An 18,347-nucleotide genomic window follows, 5' to 3' on the forward strand; every position below is an offset into this window, starting at 1 on the left:
TCCCCTAGTTCTGTCTTAATTTGCATCAATTTTTCTAAAACCTATACAATAAATAAAGAAAATGCCGTTAAAAGCGACAATATGATGGAAAAACTGACATTTTTTTCTGGAATTGTCCGTAAAATAGTACTTTTCAGCACACTTTATCTGTCAAGTCGTGTCAAAAATGACTAAAAAAGTGCATCGAATGCATAATATTTAAAAATGCAATGTGCTAAAATTACTTTTTATTACACTGAGTGCGGCTAAAGTAGTACAAGGTGTGTTAAAATGATTTTCATCTAGTCGCTATGAATTTCTCATACTGACGGACATTAATAATAAAAAAGGTGTTTTCTTGCACAATATTTACTTGCTTCTTAACCAAACATTTGAATGCAATTAATTGACTGTTATGACGTTAAATTCATTTCTATCTAGATGAGAATCATTTTAACACACTTTGTATTTTACGAGTAGGAATATTTAAGTCATAATATTATTGTGATGTAAAAAATGTAAAATTATTTATTTTCACTATTACGTATAGATAATTTTATTGAAGTTAATTTAGTACAAAGAGGTAACATTCCTTATTGTGTAATTTTTGATCTAATAAATGAACCTCAATTACGAATTGTTTGCTTTTGAAATCCCCGCCTTAACTTGACCAATGGCGTTCACCTGTCACTTTTCCTTGTAATTATTTACCTGCTGTCATTTTTCGTGCACCAAAATATTAAATGTTTACCGATGCAATAAAAATGCACCTCCGTTATCAATGTAACTAAGATAAGATAACCGTCGAGATGGGTTTCGAGTCGGATTCCCCGATCCACACAGTTTGGAAGAGTGACCGTAAGTGCTATGCTATCGTAACCTAACTTAACTCAATAAAATGGTCGGTGTTGGAATTTTCAATTTAAATAAACTAGACATGGAGGCGTGTTGCAACTACTTGTACCCTCCGTCTTTCGATTTCTTGCGCTGTACGTAATTCACGATTTTTCCATTGCACCCCCATGTTGTGGTTTTAGTGTACCGTATGCAGCTGGCTGCTCCCGTCCCTATTCCCATAATCAGTGACGAGGTGCCTCCCGATTTGCCCAGTTTTTTGGGCCGCGACTACCACGGGGCTATCACGCACATCCAGGCCCAGAATCTCCTCAGCCCCCATGAAAATGGGGCTTATTTGGTGCGCAGCAGTCGCTCGGCCAACGGCCAGTTTCACACCTTGAGTCTCAAGTGAGTGTATCGCATTATCTCACCCGGAATTATTACCAATAATTTTTCCCAGATTTAACGATAAAATTCATCATTACAAACTTTTCTATGACCCAAATTCGGGGCTTTATGTTAGGGAAAAACGCTATGACTGTGTCAGGTCGTTAGTGGCTGATGGCTTAGTCACAATGTATCTCGAACTTAAGGCACCTTTAATTTTGCAAAGACTTGCCACCGCTAATTATCAAGAGAGTCCTTACATGACGTTAAATAAGCGCAAGTTGAGGGCTTTAAGCAAAGAACATGCCAAGTAATTGTTTCTATTCCAAGTGTTCAAATGAAAACTGTTTGATTGTAGAAATAAAAATTACGTGAAAGATTCAAACATTCCGCCAAATATTCCATTAAGTCAGCAGATATTAGGGCCCAATTTTCCAGAGAAATATGAAAAACAACACGCGTTTAAATTGACAACGTTTAAGGGGCTTAATTGGTGTGAATTGTGTGGGAATTTTTTGTGGGGCTTTACGTTTCAAGGAAAGAAATGTGATGATTGTGGAATGATAGCTCATGGTAAGTGGTTTCAATTAATTGTTTAGGTTCGTTGACATTGCGGTAATTGATGATAATTGAGGACAATTTAGGGTGGAATGCATTTTTAGTTGATAATTTGACCTTTCGTTGCATTCCATTCCGAGGAAATAATGCAATTCAAATTCTTGAACGAATTTTACGTTAAATTACAGACAAATAAATAATAATAAACATTTTTAATTTGCAATTAGTTGGTTGTTACGTTGAAGGTAAGGTCTAATTTTTGATCGATCAACGTAAATAAATATTGATATGTTTTTTCCCTGTACTGTGACAATGAGATTCAGAAGTTTATTTATCGTAGTAGATAATAAAGTTCATGATTATTTTTTCTGATGAAAAAATGTGTCGTTACTCACTTCTGGAATAAATTGTATAATATCTGAGAAATGATGAAAATAATTGAAACAATTTTCGCTAAATAAATAAAACGTAGTTTAACATTGATTACAAATTACAAGTTTTTTTTTATTTGTAAAAATCTGTTTGTTGTCTTGTTCTTTATTTAGCAGAGGTTTGACTTGAAAAGGTAAGGAAGTAATAATTTTTGTTTCCTAGATTTAGTTTTGTTTAAATACTTGCTGGACATTGGCTGTAACATTTACAGTTCGCTGTTCTGAGAAATTCCCCAACGATTGTGTCCCCGACTTGAAATATCTTCGTGGAGTGTTTGGTATTGAACTGACCACACTTTTAACAGCCCACAATGCCAAATTACCATTTGTGGTAACGAAATGTGTGGCTGAAGTTGAAGCTAGAGGACTTACAACGGAGGGAATTTATCGTTTGAGTGGTTTTGCTGAAGAAATTGAAGCGATTAAAATGGCTTTCGATAAAGGTCAGTGTTAAAGGTGCGCATATATTTTTTTCAATGAAAATTTCAGATGGCGATAAAGCCGATTTAAGTCAGGAAAAATACCCAAATGTTAATGTAATAACAGGGGCGTTAAAATCATATCTTAGACTTTTACCAATTCCGCTTATTACATTTATCGTTCATCCACTTCTCATTGACGCCATGCGTAAGTCGTGATTGGTGTATAAATAATTTCAGAGATTAGGTTTTGTTTACAGAACATAAAAATCACGATTTGAAAATGTCGTCAGTTAAGCACGCCCTTAAATCATTGCCGAAAGCACATTATGATACTTTGAAATACATGATTGAGCATTTACACAGGTATTTTTAATTTTTTTATTGTGTTGGTATTAATAAAATTGTAGGGTGTCTTTACATTCGGCAATAAATAAAATGAATTCTCACAACTTGGCAACTGTTTTTGCCCCAACTCTGATTGGACCAAGCGAATCTGCAAGCGACGTAATGCCTGATATGACAAGTGATATTTTATTAATTGAAACTCTCATCACACATTGTGAACGTATTTTTAAAAATTAGCGACTAAAAGACAACAATGCTCTCTGGTTTAAAAATTTTTCGTTGTGTTTTCGGTGCAAAATCAATTGTGATTATTTTTGTGATATACAAGGCAATATTAAGTATTATCGGTAAGGTACTAGTGTTTCTACCATTTGTAATCTCACGTACTCTATTATTTTTACAATACACATACAATTGTATTAAAACTTTTTGAAATAAATTTTTTTCAATCAGTGCAATTAATTTGTGCTGCTGATGTACGAGCCTCCATTGACTTGCACAACATTAGTGCCTACATTTTGGCGATTTTCGGTCATTGTGCAAACAATCTTGGGCTCATTTCCCGTGCAATGGACCCCACTATCATGGTCACCCAATTTACGACTGGTGAAGTATTTGTAAGTCACCGAATTTGCAACATTCCCACATTGTTTCCTATAATCCTGTTCCGAAATCAGCAAAGTCTTACTCCCATCATTACTGGAACAATAGATTTTCCCGTTGACGTAACCGGTATTTACATTACCATTGCCAATGCAGTAGTAATTGTTAATAATGGTGTTAACATTAGCGTAGCAAAAATCTTTCTCGTTGTTTAATGTGGCTTTTTTCAAACTGCCAGAACAGGCACCGGTTTCTTGCGATATTTGACCTCCGCAGGTGTACATTACGCCATTTCGGATGATAAATTGTCTATTATCTGAAATTGCAAATTTAAAATTGAATTGAGTGAAAATTCGAATTTCTGCACCTTGAAAGGTTGCAATTGTGGTTCCTCCTTCTGTCCCAAACTTTATTCTCATGCGGGATTGCATTTCACGGACTGGTCTCAAACCCTCATACACTTGTTGTGAGATGGTTTCACCTAAAGTATCAAGTCTTGAGGGTAACTGACGTACGTGCTCTATCTCCTTATTCACACGTTGGGTAATAGTTGCGCCTAAATTATTAAGGGGTTTGAGACTTTCCTGCACCTCTCGGTTAATATTTGCCCCGAGATTTTCCAAGTCATAATAATCAACAGCTGAAATTTTATGCATATTGCGACCGATTGTGCGACCTTGTAACAAAATTCACTCACACTGTGTGTAGCGGAACTAAAATGCGCAACCGATAATTGGATTAGTTGTTTTTTTAGGGGTACTTACGGAGCAGATGAAAAGGAGAAAGATTTTTTGCCATTCGGTTATCATTTTAAGTAAATAGCACACCTACTCTGTGAAAAAATCTAAAGCGAATTGAAATTATTACTACGGGACTCTATTAAAGTTTGTTTATTATTAGTTTGTGCACTTTGAAAGGTTGGATTTTATTTGTAGCTGTAATTATTTTAGTGCTTTACCTGCACGATGTGTATGACTCAATGCACGATATCTTGACTCGCAGTCGTTAAATATTACGAGTATTTGAAGAACTTGTTTGTAAGCCTTGATCTAGGGTCAACATTGCAGATAGTGGCAGAAAGTGCAGTTGAAAAAAAAATCTTATTACTTGTTAACAGCGTCAAAAATATCTTTATTGTGATTAAAAAAATTGCTAATAAATAACTGACAGATTGCATTTTTTAATTTCATTTGATCGGATTTGTTTGTTATAGAAAATTTGCTGATAAAAAGACTGATGTTAAAGAACGAATGATTTTTACTGATGTGTGGTACTTTTTACAATTTTGAAGGGTAGTGAAAAGGTTAAGTCCTACAAATTTCCAAACGACGAAAATGTTCCCGCCAACAAAAATTTTCAATCGGGGTTTTTAAATGTTGTCATTATTTTCTGGATTAACAAATAAATGTTGATTATTAAATTATTAATTTATTTTCTACAGAGACTGTAAATAATTATCAGTTGAGAACATTCCGGGACCCCTCTTTCAGCACCAAATTCTCCTCGAAAGTGCAAACTTTGGGATTATCGTTGGTACAATTTGCATTTTCGTCCACAGGTCCATTAGTATAATATTTGTAAGTTGCTCTTGTGGCATGTTTAGCGCAATCTCGATTAAACGCATCAAATGTCTTGAAATTTGCATTGGAAGCGTCCGTTTCACATTTAAGCCGATTGCTGTAGTAGGTCATATAAATGGGTTCAGGTCCGGCACTTGTCGACAAACAAACAAAGTCAGCAACTCGGGGAAAATCATTAATGTAGCAATTATCAGTAACTGTGTGCCGAACTAATGGGATGAGCTGGCCGTTGCAGTCGCCTGTTTCTGGAGATATTTGGCCTTGACATGTCGACAAACGATTGTTCCGTATTATGAATGTTTTACCTAAATGTGAAATTAATAATTAAATTAAAAGAAAAAATGACCTGGTACCGCTGGGTTGGAATTTGGCCACAGTTGTTCCACCGATTCCCTTTTTCGCGTTTGACCTGAAACTGTGTTGAGGGATGACTTTACCGTCTGTTCCGATTTTGAATTTGACATCGTTGATTTTCGAGATGTCTTGTTTTTTGACCAGTTCTACAAAATTCGTAATAAATTATTGCTATTTGATTGCTGTCTTCTATCAATTGTTATTTTACCTGATGGTTTTGGGTGGAGACTAATTACGATGCTTTTGTTTGCAATGTGAGTCTCATTAAAAGGGTATTGGAACATTTTTAAACCGATTGGTAAGCCCATCTCTGGAGAGACGGTGTAATAAGGATTACTCTTTAAGACAGAACCTGAAATTATCGTTGCTTCAAATCTGTTGGAAGAAAAACAGTTATTACCTTTATTTTGCTTTAAAAAGTTATCTAATGCGGCATTGGCACCACGTCCAAAAACTCTAAATTCTGAAATTTTCGTATTATAAAACTGTAAAATATTTTTGGCTGTAATTTACCCCCTTCTCCTTTCTCTGGTTTGCTGATATTTAGGTAAATAGGGGCTGAAACAATAGAATCACAAATATTTTTGCGTTTCAAAAAATCCGAGTCAATCGCAAAGTTAAAACTATTTGCATTTTTGTAGTAAATTCCTCCAAAGCGATAATTCGAAAATATGGAAACAATTTTTTGTGAAAATTTTGAAATAGATTGAATATGCAGCGATTTGAAAAGTTTATTCTTGACCTTAAAATGTTAGAAAACTCTCTGCATATTAATTACCTGTATAAGTTGTACGTCCTTCATTGTTGTATTTAAAGGGGCGATTTTGTCTTGAAAATCCTTGGTCGTATTCACGTCCTGAAACGACCGAAAATGAATTTTATTTGCAATTTTCTCGAAAACTATAAGTTGCAAAACAATGATCTTTTTGAGAACGAACAAACCGCATTGCTCTACGACTTTTAGTTTTCAAGTAATGAATTTTTTTATTGAATAAAATTTTCCACTATAAGAAATACCTATCTTAATTTTTTGCAAAAAAAATTAAAACTTTACATCTCGTTAAATGTTGGTATAATACAGAGAAAAAGCCGCTGAATTCAATGGAACAAACCGCATTGCTCTACGAATTTTAGTTGATTTAGTTAAAAATTTTAATCGTCTCTGTAACCGGAACCATTGCCCGAAGCTGCTCCGGGTTTAGACGAAAAAATAGATAATTAAAATTAGTTTTTTTTAAACAAAACTCGTTAAGTTTTATTTTTACCTCGAAACTTCTTTCTAAACTTGTTACTTATTGTCCGTGACTTCAGTAAAGAACCTTGTTTCTTTGCCAAATTTTTCTCGTAATAACCACGATAATTCAAAGTTCGCCCTAAAAATATTATAAGTAGCGTTTCACTAAAGGAGAATAGTTTTTAAACCTCTTTTACGTTGACTTGGTCTTGGAGAAAAAAAATTGTTGCCTCCTTTTCTAGTTCCGAATGTTCCTGAATTATTTGTTTAAATAAATTGCTTAATTTTTTAAAGTTCAAACCTCGCAATAAAGGCGGAACTCCAGATCCCTGTTTGTTCTTGTTTTCAGGCGGTTGTATGTCATTTCTTTCGTCAGTTTTCGGTTTTTCACTTTCGGGATGGACAGATTCATCTAGAATAAATTTCAAGAAATGAAACACACTAGTTAAAACTTACTAGATTTCGGTACACTTGGACCATCTTGCGACTCATCATCTAATAAAAGAAAATGGGTTAACTGTACGGAAAATCGTTTTTCTAGTTCAAACCTGAAAGTGGTTCCTCTTTATTATTAGGTATTTTTTCCCCATCTGTTGTAGAACCTGAATCTATTGAAATGTTTAAAATAGTGTCATTACTTTTGAAAAAGTAGCAAACCTTGTGGTTTTTTTGACTGGCGATCTTCATTTAATAAATGGGCAAGTTGAGGCAAATATGGCTCCCATTTTTTTGGTACACTCAATTTTGGAAGAATAGGATCACTAGAAGATACGATATCTGATAAAAAATTATGAAATTAATTGAAAAAAAAAAACTCAAGTGTCTCACCTTCATTAGGCTTACCATTAAATGAGGGTGGATTAATTTTATATTTGCCTAAAACATACAGTACATAATAGGAAATAATAACTGCTAAAGTTGTAAAATTAATTAAAATGTAAAACCTTTTGTTAGATTTAGTTGTGGGAGTTGCCATAAGGGTTTAGCTGGCTTGTATACTTTTGCTGCAAGAGTATTTGTTTGTTTAAAAAGTGCAAATATGTAGAAAAATCCCGTATTTGTGAGCTTACCGGGAGACGTAAAGTCTTGGTAACGATTTATTGGAAAAACTTTAGGTGGCGGTTTGTAAATGTAATAACCTGGCTGATAGTTCAGGTCTAAATAATTCACGAGAAAATTAATTTGAAAAACATATCTAGAAACAAACCTGGTTGTGCAAAAGAGGGAAATGTGGGCGAGTAATCAGTTTCTACAAAAATGCATTAAATCCGGAATAAAATGTATTTTTTACCTGGAATTGGTGGTAAAACATCGGCGTATTTATTATCAAAATAGAAAGGCGTTTGAAGTGGCACATAATCCACTACGGGAGCTTCATTTTCTAAAAAAATTAATCAAACGCATTGTGGATAAATTTCACAAATTTATACGATTGTTACAAATTGGATCGAATGCAGAATAACCACAGGCAATCTCTTTTCTTTGATAAAGCCTTCTCACTACCTCTGGTAACAAGTCGCAGTATTTTACCCGATTTTCTAGTGCATATTTTTTAATAGTGTTAACTAGTCGTTGCGTGAGATTTGGAAGTTCCAAAACATTTCCATTTGTTTGAAAAATTTGTGTATGTTTGATGTGGGTCGTTGCAACCGCTGGTTTAAAACTACTTTTACCGTCCTCATGTATGATATAATTGTCTGAAAAAATCGTACAATAACTTGTCCCAATTTGAATAAAATTACCTGGCCCTTTTAGTGCATCAATTTGGAAGTTTTCTAAAAAATTCGAAAAATTTCTTTTGCATTATTTCAGTCACTTACCATAACAATAAATAACACTGGACTGAAAGAACAAAATTACGTTAATTTCACTTAGTAGTGAATACTCACAGAGAGTATGCTTAAAAGAAAAACAACACGTTCCTGCACCAGCATATTTCTGCAAAATGAGCTTAAGGCCAGTTTGTATACGGCTTATTAAAAACTTTGCATTAATACGATTTGCTCTTGTATTTAATTATTTCTCCAACGGCCCACAGCCTCTTTATGTTATTTCTTAATGGTGCGCAAAACGATGGGTTTTGTTTTATTTAAATATTGCGTATTGTCTTTTGACACAGCTAATAATTCTTGGCTTAATGTCGCTACGAGGGAGCGTTTTATGTAATCAATTTAAGGCGCTCGTTTCACACGGCTTAACAGTCATCAAAATGTTGCTACAGTACAATTCTATATATTTTTTTTAATAGAACACTATATTTTAGTTTTTAAAACTGATGTTGTTAAATAGTTATTGGACATATTTTAGCGCATTTCTGAAACTACCTGTATATTTGAAAATAATTTTATGTAATGCAGACATTTAATATCTACGGCTTATGTAAAAAGTTACAATAATGAATTTTCTCAACTCGCTAGGACACCCTGTATTAAAAAAATTACGATTTATCGTTTGTTTTTTTTTAATAATAATCTAAGTATTACCGTTTAGAAGACAAATATTTTAAACACTATCATAAAGGAATTAGACAGGATTCGTTTTTTTTTTGTCATAAATATTTGAAAAATGAGATATGAATATTTCTTTCCAAGAAGATATAAAATTAATGCAACTGTCCGTTATATGGCTTTATGAAATGAGACATCATAATAAAAATGTTGATTACTTGAAGCGGGAATTCAATTTTTTGGTGAAATTAATGAAGTAAATAAAAACCAGCTCACATGTGAACCTATTTATTTCAATATTCAATATTACAAATCATAACATTAAAAAATTACTTTTGGGCCAAGTTGAAAACGCAGACGTCGGGGGTATTCTCCCTACATTTCAAGTCCGGATCTGGCAACTGCACATGGAAGGGGTGCTTCGGATCCGGGAAATAATAATAAGTGTTACCCCACGGTAATTTCCCACACAAATTCTGGTACTCGTTAATTGCCATCAAAACCGCCGGTCTTTCATCCGAACCTCTGCAAGAATATTTCCCGTTAATTGAATTGAAAGTAATCCCAGTGTGATCAGGCTGTCCGATGCACAAGAAATTGTTGATTTTTGAATAATGTTCCGAGAAGCAAAAATCACTGCGTAATTTAATCTGGAAGCGTTTAAGTTCGCCTAGACAGAACGGTTGTTGAGTGGTGATTTTGCCCAAGCATTCCAAAAGTGTTCCGTCTTTTTTGATCAACTGTTTGCCTAGAATTGTAATGAAAGTGTTGGATTTTTGGTTTTGGTGTTTTTTTACCAACAGCGTCGATTATTGTGACACCTCCGACGCCGTTGCCCATCGATGTTTTAGCTTGGGTCAGTTTCATGGGTTTGAGGGACTTCTCCAAGTCTTTTTCTATGTCAAAACCTAGATTATCCAGGGATGGGAAGGATGCTAAACTGCCCAAAGAAGGGAAGGTGGAGGGAATGGATTCAAACTGGAATAGCTGGGGGAAGCTGCTTTTGAAAGACCGCGTCTGGAAGGATGAGGTGTATTTTGGTAAATGAATGTTTGTGTTAACAAAGGAGAAAACACCTGAAAATTTTTGTCTGAGAAATGATTGTTTGAAGTAAGTGCGTAGGACTGGCGTTATTTTCATTAAAAAAGGAGTATTATGTGTTTTTAATTAAAAAATCTGGTGGATTCCTAAAACCAATAAACACCTTATTAATAGCCACTTCACGCCAAATTTAAATGATTGAAATTTCTACTGATCATTGTTCTTTTATGACATGTGCAACTGAAATTAATTCAATTTAAAGCATACTGTCCTTTGGTATTTATGGGTAATAAAAAAAATTAAATTACCAAAACTTAGGCCCAAAGACTCCATTTCAGACTTTTAGAAAAGATATCAGGTACAGATACTGTGTCTGAAGATAGCTATTTCAAATATTTTTTGTAATTTATTTGAGATGAAAGACTTTTGCTTTATTTAACAACACGTAGTATCATCACATGGAACGCTTTACTCCTACGCTGATTGTTGAAGCAATAAGTACTAAAGATAATACTCACCATGCTGTTGGACGTTTAACTGTGATTTAAAATGAGTGTAGAAATTACAATTAATTTATGTATATCTTACCAGTGTTATGATCAAAACGAGTAAACTTTTCCCCTTCATTTTAACTCTCTCACAATCAAATGCCGCAAAAATCAAATACGAAATAATTAAAAAACAATAATTGCACAGTTTTATAGCTCTAGCGTAAGACGCTTTTAAAAACAATTTCATGCTTGATATTTTTAATGAAATTTTATTGCAGTTTCATTTTCTTGTTCATCAAATCTTCTTTTACACACATCTAAATGCAATAAACGGGTGTGTAAATGGCAAATATGACATGACGCATTAATTTTTATATTTAATGCTTGATTCAGCAATTGAAACATTTTATACAAAATATAAATAATTTCAGACAATCGCATTTATGGTTTGTATGAAATTTCTGTTTATAATTTTATTTGTTTGAACAGGTTTTATTAAAAATTAGCCACTTTTTTTCTTTCTGTGGTAATTAGATTTAGGTGCACTAGTTTTTCAGTAAATATCCGTGCACAAATAGGAAATTAACTTGAAAATTACTTGTTGTTCTTGACCAAATAAACCAAATAATTGAACGGCTTACAGGTATTTGATTTATTGCAAAAGTCGAGTCAAAATGCAAAATTTATTATGGATAACACCTTACTGCGGTAAAATAAAATGCTTAAGTAGGAATTACTTCAAGCGCTGAAAAAGTCAGTCTTATTTATCTGTATTTTTATAAATGTGGGATTTTTACCGACAAGTCAAATATCGTAAATTTTAATTAATCATCACTCTGATGCAGCTATTTTTTTTTGAAGAATGTTACAATTCCTCCAAATTTATTCATTAGAAAATAATCCTAATTAAACAACGAATTTTTTGTCAATATTTTAATTGAATTTAATCCGTATTTATATAATCATTCAGATTTGGATACTTTTAGTAGTCACGGAACAAGAATACTTGAAATAAGTTTGGGGTGTGAATAAAATTTGACTGCACTAAGTTAAATTAAAATTTATTTGTCTTGACGAATGCTGGTCTCATTAGGTTGCATAAAATTATACATTAATGAGAAAATAGTTTTTGTTTTAGTTATGTCTGTATGTTTTTTTAAATAATAATATAATTTATTCGGAACAATTTATTAGGCCAGGAAGAGTTATGTCTGAGTTCTCAATAATTTAAATTTTGCAATGTAGATAACCAATAATACAGCCTTGCATTTGGCATCTGTCCGACACTCTCAAATAATAATGTATAAAATTATAAAACTTAGATTTTCTACCAGAAACGTAGATTTAGTAGTAAGTACTATTGTAACTAGCAATTCGTTTAAATTGAAACTTGGCCACATTGAATAAACCGTTTCAACTTGACCGGACTTCGCCAATTCCATCCCACGCCTGCGTACCACCACTTTGCCTTGTCACATCCGCCATATTGTCCACCATTCGCTTCCATTTCTGTGATGCCCCAACGCAGCACTCATCCACCTCAGTAAATGGTGATAAAACTCATTATTGTGCCCCTAAGTAAGCCCCCACACCCACACACACACACCCCGCTGTAAGTTTCCATTGCAGGCGTTAGTGTTTATGCTCGCCTCCAGCCGAGACAAAATAACAGTCCGCATCCAAAACATGAAACGCAGCAGCGACCGCGACACGCCCCCACGCAGCAAACGCTCCCGTTCAAGCATGGGCCGGTACGACGACAGCTCCGACGAACGCCTAACCCCCGAACGCGTCCGCCGTCGTGGAAGCCGCAATCGCTCGCCCAGCCCCCGCCCCAGGTATGTCAGCCCGCATCGCGATGAATATCTGCGCCCCCCTGAACGCGCCTACCCTTACAAAGTGCTCTGCGTCAGCGCCCTACACCCCAAAGCCAGCGATGAAGTGATCAAAGACACGCTCTATCGAGAGTACAAAAAATACGGCGATCTGAGCATTAGACTATCGCATGATGTTGATGAACGCGTAGCTTATGTGTGCTTCCGGAATCCGGAGGATGCACGTGATGCCAAACACGGGAAACCCCGGATTATTATTTATGATAAAGTTGCGATTGTTGAACCTGTGTATGAAGTGCCCAGGTCAAGTGATATTTATAGGAGTCGCCCCAGGTCTATTACACCAGAGTATGATCGGCATTATTATGCTAGGTCACCTGAACGGTTAAGGGTTGATCGGTACGATAGGGCTTACGGGCCCCCGCCAGGGGTCCCAGTACATAGAGATTATCGCAGGGAGGCTTTACCTGCTCCTCATGAGTATTTGGCAAGGCCTCCGATTCATCACCCGGCACATTTAACCCCAAGTCATGGATACGGCCCCCCACGACATACGGTCCCAAGGCCCCCCTTTGAAAAAACAGAGAATAAAAAAGACAAGTTTCCGAATTATTTGCACCACATTCAACCAGAAGATGACCCGTTAGCGACTCGTACGTTATTTGCCGGTAATTTAGAAATTAATATCACAGAAGAAGAGTTGCGTCGCATTTTCGGTCGTTACGGTGTTGTTGAAGATATAGATATCAAGAGACCACCACCTGGCACAGGCAATGCCTTTGCTTTCGTTCGGTTTCACACCCTTGATATGGCCCACCGTGCTAAAGTCGAATTATCAGGTCAATACATCGGAAAGTTCCAGTGTAAAATTGGTTACGGGAAAGCAACCCCAACTACACGTATCTGGGTTGGGGGGCTTGGCCCTTGGACTTCAGTCCCCCAACTAGAACGTGAGTTTGATCGTTTTGGGGCTATCAAGAAAATCGATTACGTCAAGGGCGACAATCAAGCCTATATTCTGTACGACAGTATCGATGCAGCACAAGCGGCTGTGAAGGAAATGAGAGGAGCCCCACTTGGGGGGCCTGACCGTCGCCTCAGGACTGACTTTGCGGACGTGACACCGGGAGTCGTCTACCGACCTAAACCCCCCTATCCTGGACATGAAGACAGTCTCGATTACCGCCGCCTTGACTACGATTACGACTACGACGACTACGCCACCCGGGGGTACAGGGGTCGTGCTGCCTACCCCGAACGCCGCGCCGGCAGCCGGGGCCCTTACCGCTACCCCGAGACAACTGAAGATGAATGGGGGCGCTCACGCCCCGAATACGAACGCCGCCGTTCCGTTGACCGCTCCAGGTCCAGGTCACCGAGACGTTCCCCTGATTCGGATTCGGATAATGGGTCTCGTAGAGCTGGGTTGCTCGCATCTAGTCGGACTCTCCCCGAAGTGGCACGGAAGTGTACGACAGTGTGGCAAGGTGCTTTGATTTTGAAGAATTCGCTGTTTCCGGCCAAGTTTCATTTGATTGATGGCGATACGGATATTGTGGAAGGGTTGATGAAGGACGAGGATGGAAAACATCAGCTGAGGATTACGCAAAGGTTGAGGTTGGATCAGCCAAAGTTGGAGGATGTGCAAAGGAGAATTTCGGGGGCGAGTTCGCATGCGATTTTCTTGGGGTTGGCGGGGTCGACGGCGTCGGTCACGAATGATGATAGTACGGTGCAGACGAGGCCGTTGAGGAATTTGGTGTCGTATTTGAAGCAGAAGGAAGCAGCTGGGGTTATTTCGTTGTTGAATAAGGAGACGGAAGCGACAGGGGTTTTGTATTCGTTTCCGCCGTGTGCGTTTTCGACAGAGTTGCTTAAACGTACGTGTCCGAATCTGTCGGAGGAGGCGATCAAGGAGGATCATTTGGTTATTGTTGTGGTACGTGGTGGTACTGCTTAATTTTTATGACTGTATAGTCGTTGACTATACTGTATTATTATTTTGTTTTTTTTTACTTATTTTATGAGGTAGAGCTCATTTTTTTTACCCCCCTCCAGGTCTACACTGGCTAATTTTGTTGACAGTTTAAACAAATTGTACATTTTTCAGGAAATTGGTGATCAACAACGATGTTGATTGTGTTGATGATGATGATGATGCTTTATCATTTAAGTGCTTACTGAATTTGTTTTGTGAACTTTGAAAATATTCTGTAACTTGATTTAGTGCTGAAGTGAATTTAGTTTAAGTGGTTGCAGTTCTTTCTCATAGTATCTGTCATTTGTATTAGTGGAACATTCTGTAAGGATTTATCTGTTGTTATGTGAAAGGACTGTAAAAGGAAACAATTAACTACAGTGTTGTAGTGTTCTGTGCAAATAGTTACTCTTTATAAAGATTGTTTCAAAATAAAACCAAGTTAATGATTGTGATGTAGTGTTAAGACACTTATCAGTGGCTAGGAAGTATGGTCTTCTATAATCATTTCTCCTGTCTGGTTATAAAATGTTCAATAGTGTTGTGCAAATAGATAAGTTCTTTCAGACGATTGTGTTGTTCTGTTCTTCAAATATTCCTTGTGAGTGTGAATGTGCACAAAGTCCAAATTTCGCGCGGAGTTTTCTTTTCGTAGTAGTGGAAAAACGTAATTTAATGGCTGTGATTTTCTCTAATTGGATTTCTCTCATTTTATTTGGAATTAAACGAGTTCAGTGATTCGAATTTAGTGAGCAAAATTTTTCGTGTTGTTGAACATTGTGAGAACACTAAATTTTTGTGAATAGTGTTTTCAACATATTTTTAAACTTGTACACAGTCATATTCGTTAATAAAAACTCTAAGTTGGATAAATCATTCTACCTTCAGCAAATAGCCAATTGGTAAGTTCCTCCAGCTTTACTAAGTAATTTAGCAACCCATAAGCGGGACTCATAATTTCAGTAAAAGAAGTTTTTTTTTAATTTAAACTAACTTATAAAGTAACAGTTTACAATTTTAAGTACCTAGAACAGTCTACACCATATTGAGGGTAGTATTTGTAGTCAGGGTAAGTATTTCTTTAATGTTAAAAGATTAAATTGATTTTTCAATAGATATTTTGTATGCACTTCAATTAATAAAATGATGGTTAAGAAAAATAAATAAAAAATACAGAAATTCAAAGAATAAATAGCAGTTATGGATTTCAAAATGCAGATTTTTTAAATTAGTGTAAAAACAATCAATTTAAGGTTGTCCAACATTGTATTTTACCCGAAAAAATAGTAAAATCCCAATCAATCAATGGTTTTTCATTGCAATCATTTTTGTATTTTTTGGTAACAAAATACACATTTTTACAGCTAAGCTTTGTTGTTAATAACCTTGATTCCTTCCGAAAAATAAAACTCTTTTAAACCTTCATAATAAATAATTTAATGTAAAATATACATCATACATCTGAAAACGCAGTAATAATAAATATCAACAGCATAAATTTAATCCAAGCATAGGTGATAAAGTAATAAATGTAAAGTGAGATAGAAGCTACAGCTGTTGCATCAACATCATGACTTCGGGTTTGAGATAACTTGTATTTCCTGCCCTTGCAAATTCATCAGCCACTGAAGCATCCCATTGAAACGTCAAAATCGTCGCTGGAACCAACTTCAACTGTGCTAAAGAAATCTCATTATCTGATTCTTCGAATTTGTGGCCGGTTGGCGACGTGAGAACAAACGGTAAACCCGAATGTTCCAAATTGTCTTGAACAAAATCAAGCACTTCGGAGAATTTTTCATAAACTGAAAAAGTTCCTTGCAAATAGAGACCATCTGGGAATCGAATTCGTATCAAAGCGAATTTATATTTGCGTATTTCGCGAAGTTCCTCTTTCTCACGCATTGCTTTGGTCCTTAGTTGCATCTGCTTTTCCATTGCTTCTGTCCTGTTTTGAGAAATGAGAACAAGAGAACAAGTTTGACAGCAATTACCTTAATTGTTGCTCCCTCTTGACTTCTTCAGGACTTAGGGCGTAAAATTCTTGGGGCAAGTCTATCCTTTGGGCAGCTTGCGCTGGTGACAACACTTGAATATTACGATCTAATTCTAACTCCACTCTATCTTCGCATTTTAATGCTTCGCGAAGAAGCTACAAAATTTTTTTGTTGCCAATAATTTTTGGCCAGATTATTACAAATCACCTCTAGAACTTGAAGACTTTCGATATTTTGCTCATCAAACACCCAAAATTCTTCATCACTGCCGTTGTGACTCAGAACTTGCTGTTGGAACCCAGCAGCTAACAAAAAATCAGTCGCTCCCAAAACCGGCAAAACTTTATCTCGGAATGTTGCATTTGAACACCGAATTTTATGAAACTTTGGTTCCTGAGGATTGGCGATGATATTGTCTAGATAGCGGACTAATACATCAACACATTCTTTCACCTATGAAGTGATTTAGTCACAAATGAATTACGAAAATTTACACTTTACTTTATTTCTATTGTAATTGCAAGACTGGATAATAAGGCAGGCTGTTAAACCTCTCTCTTCTTCCAGTTGTTCAAACAAAAATTCTTTGATTTTCACCTTCCATTCATCTTTGGTGAGCACTTCTTCGCTAATTAAGGGGCATCGAAAATAAACCCCTGAAACGTTTAGTTACGCAGAAAATAAAAATTAAGTTTGATGTGGGAAATAACTTTTTACCTTTGACTGCAAGATGGGGCGAAGTCTCCAGATTAGTTTGAACAGGAGCCGATGGTGCCACCGGTTCTGTACTTTTCTTCTCAGCTTCTAATTCCCGCCTGACTTGGGCCTGAATTGCAGCTAATGACGTGTTAAAATTCGGATTTCTACTCTGATTTTGGAGCCTAGCTAAAGCCGCATCAGCTGCTTGCCTTGTGGCATCGCTAGGCTGTGACCTTTGGGGCACATAGGCTGGTTTTTGCTTGCTGGGCCCCACTATTGCAGTGGAGGACTCATTCAAACGATGCCCCGGCCCTGCCAACTTAAACTTGGCATCGGCCTTTTTTTTCGCGAAGAATTTTTTTATTTTGTCCGCCATCGTGTTATATTCGAGGCGTGTGCTCCTTTGGTAGTTTAAGCTTCGAAACGCTTGCTTTGAGCTCCTCGATGGCCTTGTTTGTGGCTGTAAATTTGTCATATCACCTACCTGAATTTTTCATGCGGTTTTGACTCACTCACCTGGTTTCATAAAACGGTCACAGATTCGCTTACCGTACACGCGCCAGGTTATGAAAATCAACACTAAATTCACCGATAGGATGAAGAAAAGTGTTTTTAAGAGGGAATACTGAAATTCGTCAAAATAAAGCGAGTCCGGTAAAGTGTCAAAAATTGATAATAAATTTTTGTTTTTGTTGTTGCGCAATATTATTATCGCATCGAATAAATACACGTTTAGCGTGTTCCAGTAAAGGTAAATTACATCGAGAAATGATGAATTTGTGGGGATGTTGTAGAATAATTCGTTCATCACTTGAACAAACCGAAAACTGTCATTGCAAGCGAAAATACAAGTGATTAATAATGACATTTGGTGTAAGCTTGGCAACACTGACTTGACATTGCTACTAAAGCAGAACTCTTTAATGCTTGCTATTGCGTTAGTTTATCCTCCGACGTATAGATGCCACAAAATTTTATTGATAAATTTTGACATGGCAAAATTATTTAAAAAAATGCTATTTTTTTGTCTCTTTCGCAATAAATTACGTTTTTTTTTCGCTATAGTTAGTCCGAAAAGTTAGAAATTAACTCTATAAAATTTATCATCGATGGAAAGTTGTTTTAATTA

General features: G+C 36.1%; 6 protein-coding genes across 9 annotated transcripts; 2 read left to right on the forward strand and 4 right to left on the reverse strand.

Annotated features, from left to right (window-relative positions):
* The first annotated feature begins 651 nt into the window (after positions 1-651).
* On the forward strand, positions 652-3,412 carry RhoGAP5A (Rho GTPase activating protein at 5A). 2 transcript variants are annotated; one of them, XM_064355759.1, is made up of 9 exons: positions 652-837; positions 915-968; positions 1,017-1,224; positions 1,277-1,513; positions 1,562-1,776; positions 2,405-2,635; positions 2,682-2,819; positions 2,872-2,977; positions 3,022-3,412. In XM_064355759.1, exons 1-9 carry the CDS (start codon positions 789-791, stop codon positions 3,194-3,196), a joined length of 1,413 nt encoding a protein of 470 aa, XP_064211829.1. In that variant the 5' UTR covers positions 652-788; the 3' UTR covers positions 3,197-3,412. The 2 variants fall into 2 exon arrangements, with proteins under 2 accessions (XP_064211829.1, XP_974581.1); XM_969488.4 differs by lacking the exon at positions 915-968 and having other exon boundaries at positions 653-837.
* LOC663458 (uncharacterized) lies at positions 3,316-4,650 on the reverse strand. Of its 2 annotated transcripts, none has more exons than XM_008196988.3 (5): positions 4,521-4,650; positions 4,327-4,406; positions 4,260-4,275; positions 3,930-4,202; positions 3,316-3,878 (listed from the first exon to the last, which is right to left on the reverse strand). In XM_008196988.3, exons 2-5 carry the CDS (start codon positions 4,369-4,371, stop codon positions 3,418-3,420), a joined length of 795 nt encoding a protein of 264 aa, XP_008195210.1. In that variant the 5' UTR covers positions 4,372-4,406; positions 4,521-4,650; the 3' UTR covers positions 3,316-3,417. The 2 variants fall into 2 exon arrangements, with proteins under 2 accessions (XP_008195210.1, XP_008195209.1); XM_008196987.3 differs by having other exon boundaries at positions 4,463-4,604.
* Positions 4,651-4,970: 320 nt separating this feature from the next.
* Positions 4,971-8,712, reverse strand: LOC135265729 (uncharacterized). The gene is made up of 21 exons (XM_064355758.1): positions 8,620-8,712; positions 8,551-8,572; positions 8,473-8,505; positions 8,161-8,427; positions 8,022-8,111; positions 7,938-7,979; positions 7,801-7,887; positions 7,675-7,734; positions 7,559-7,606; positions 7,388-7,507; positions 7,279-7,338; positions 7,187-7,225; positions 7,032-7,142; positions 6,919-6,984; positions 6,762-6,869; positions 6,275-6,352; positions 6,010-6,054; positions 5,897-5,959; positions 5,705-5,848; positions 5,496-5,642; positions 4,971-5,447 (listed from the first exon to the last, which is right to left on the reverse strand). Exons 1-21 carry the CDS (start codon positions 8,662-8,664, stop codon positions 5,020-5,022), a joined length of 2,103 nt encoding a protein of 700 aa, XP_064211828.1. The 5' UTR covers positions 8,665-8,712; the 3' UTR covers positions 4,971-5,019.
* A 737-nt stretch (positions 8,713-9,449) lies between these two features.
* Positions 9,450-10,948, reverse strand: LOC663498 (uncharacterized). The gene is made up of 4 exons (XM_971362.5): positions 10,807-10,948; positions 10,737-10,755; positions 9,975-10,253; positions 9,450-9,925 (listed from the first exon to the last, which is right to left on the reverse strand). Exons 1-4 carry the CDS (start codon positions 10,843-10,845, stop codon positions 9,507-9,509), a joined length of 756 nt encoding a protein of 251 aa, XP_976455.3. The 5' UTR covers positions 10,846-10,948; the 3' UTR covers positions 9,450-9,506.
* A 1,184-nt stretch (positions 10,949-12,132) lies between these two features.
* Positions 12,133-15,090, forward strand: nito (spenito). Of its 2 annotated transcripts, XM_064355336.1 has the most exons (3): positions 12,133-12,287; positions 12,339-14,483; positions 14,655-15,090. In XM_064355336.1, exons 2-3 carry the CDS (start codon positions 12,351-12,353, stop codon positions 14,679-14,681), a joined length of 2,160 nt encoding a protein of 719 aa, XP_064211406.1. In that variant the 5' UTR covers positions 12,133-12,287; positions 12,339-12,350; the 3' UTR covers positions 14,682-15,090. The 2 variants fall into 2 exon arrangements, with proteins under 2 accessions (XP_064211406.1, XP_974651.2); XM_969558.5 differs by having other exon boundaries at positions 12,339-15,090.
* Positions 15,091-15,943: 853 nt separating this feature from the next.
* Gint3 (GDI interacting protein 3) lies at positions 15,944-17,876 on the reverse strand. Its single transcript, XM_008196991.3, has 6 exons — positions 17,735-17,876; positions 17,237-17,678; positions 17,021-17,175; positions 16,727-16,972; positions 16,517-16,674; positions 15,944-16,470 (listed from the first exon to the last, which is right to left on the reverse strand). Exons 2-6 carry the CDS (start codon positions 17,592-17,594, stop codon positions 16,071-16,073), a joined length of 1,317 nt encoding a protein of 438 aa, XP_008195213.1. The 5' UTR covers positions 17,595-17,678; positions 17,735-17,876; the 3' UTR covers positions 15,944-16,070.
* Between the last annotated feature and the right edge of the window lie 471 nt (positions 17,877-18,347).

Source organism: Tribolium castaneum, chromosome 3, assembly GCF_031307605.1.
Source record: "Tribolium castaneum strain GA2 chromosome 3, icTriCast1.1, whole genome shotgun sequence".
In the NCBI taxonomy this organism is placed as follows: domain Eukaryota; kingdom Metazoa; phylum Arthropoda; class Insecta; order Coleoptera; family Tenebrionidae; genus Tribolium; species Tribolium castaneum.

Excerpts from the sequence above, each read along its gene's own strand:
- Gint3 (XM_008196991.3), bottom strand. The coding sequence starts at position 17,594 with ATGGCGGACAAAATAAAAAAATTCTTCGCGAAAAAAAAGGCCGATGCC. Across the intron at positions 16,973-17,020 it reads GCAATTACAATAGAAATAAA|GTGAAAGAATGTGTTGATGT; the intron begins GTAAAGTGTAAA and ends ATCACTTCATAG. Across the intron at positions 16,675-16,726 it reads AAAGTCTTCAAGTTCTAGAG|CTTCTTCGCGAAGCATTAAA; the intron begins GTGATTTGTAAT and ends AAAATTTTGTAG.
- LOC663458 (XM_008196988.3), bottom strand. The coding sequence starts at position 4,371 with ATGATAACCGAATGGCAAAAAATCTTTCTCCTTTTCATCTGCTCC. Across the intron at positions 3,879-3,929 it reads CACAATTGCAACCTTTCAAG|ATAATAGACAATTTATCATC; the intron begins GTGCAGAAATTC and ends TTGCAATTTCAG.
- RhoGAP5A (XM_064355759.1), top strand. The coding sequence starts at position 789 with ATGGGTTTCGAGTCGGATTCCCCGATCCACACAGTTTGGAAGAGTGAC. Across the intron at positions 969-1,016 it reads GTCTTTCGATTTCTTGCGCT|TGTACCGTATGCAGCTGGCT; the intron begins GTACGTAATTCA and ends TTGTGGTTTTAG. Across the intron at positions 2,978-3,021 it reads ATGATTGAGCATTTACACAG|GGTGTCTTTACATTCGGCAA; the intron begins GTATTTTTAATT and ends ATAAAATTGTAG.
- LOC135265729 (XM_064355758.1), bottom strand. The coding sequence starts at position 8,664 with ATGCTGGTGCAGGAACGTGTTGTTTTTCTTTTAAGCATACTCTCT. Across the intron at positions 7,980-8,021 it reads TGTTTTACCACCAATTCCAG|AAACTGATTACTCGCCCACA; the intron begins GTAAAAAATACA and ends GCATTTTTGTAG. Across the intron at positions 7,888-7,937 it reads TCCCTCTTTTGCACAACCAG|ACCTGAACTATCAGCCAGGT; the intron begins GTTTGTTTCTAG and ends TGAATTATTTAG.
- LOC663498 (XM_971362.5), bottom strand. The coding sequence starts at position 10,845 with ATGAAGGGGAAAAGTTTACTCGTTTTGATCATAACACTG. Across the intron at positions 9,926-9,974 it reads CACAATAATCGACGCTGTTG|GCAAACAGTTGATCAAAAAA; the intron begins GTAAAAAAACAC and ends TTACAATTCTAG.
- nito (XM_064355336.1), top strand. The coding sequence starts at position 12,351 with ATGCTCGCCTCCAGCCGAGACAAAATAACAGTCCGCATCCAAAACATG. Across the intron at positions 14,484-14,654 it reads ATCATTTGGTTATTGTTGTG|GAAATTGGTGATCAACAACG; the intron begins GTACGTGGTGGT and ends TACATTTTTCAG.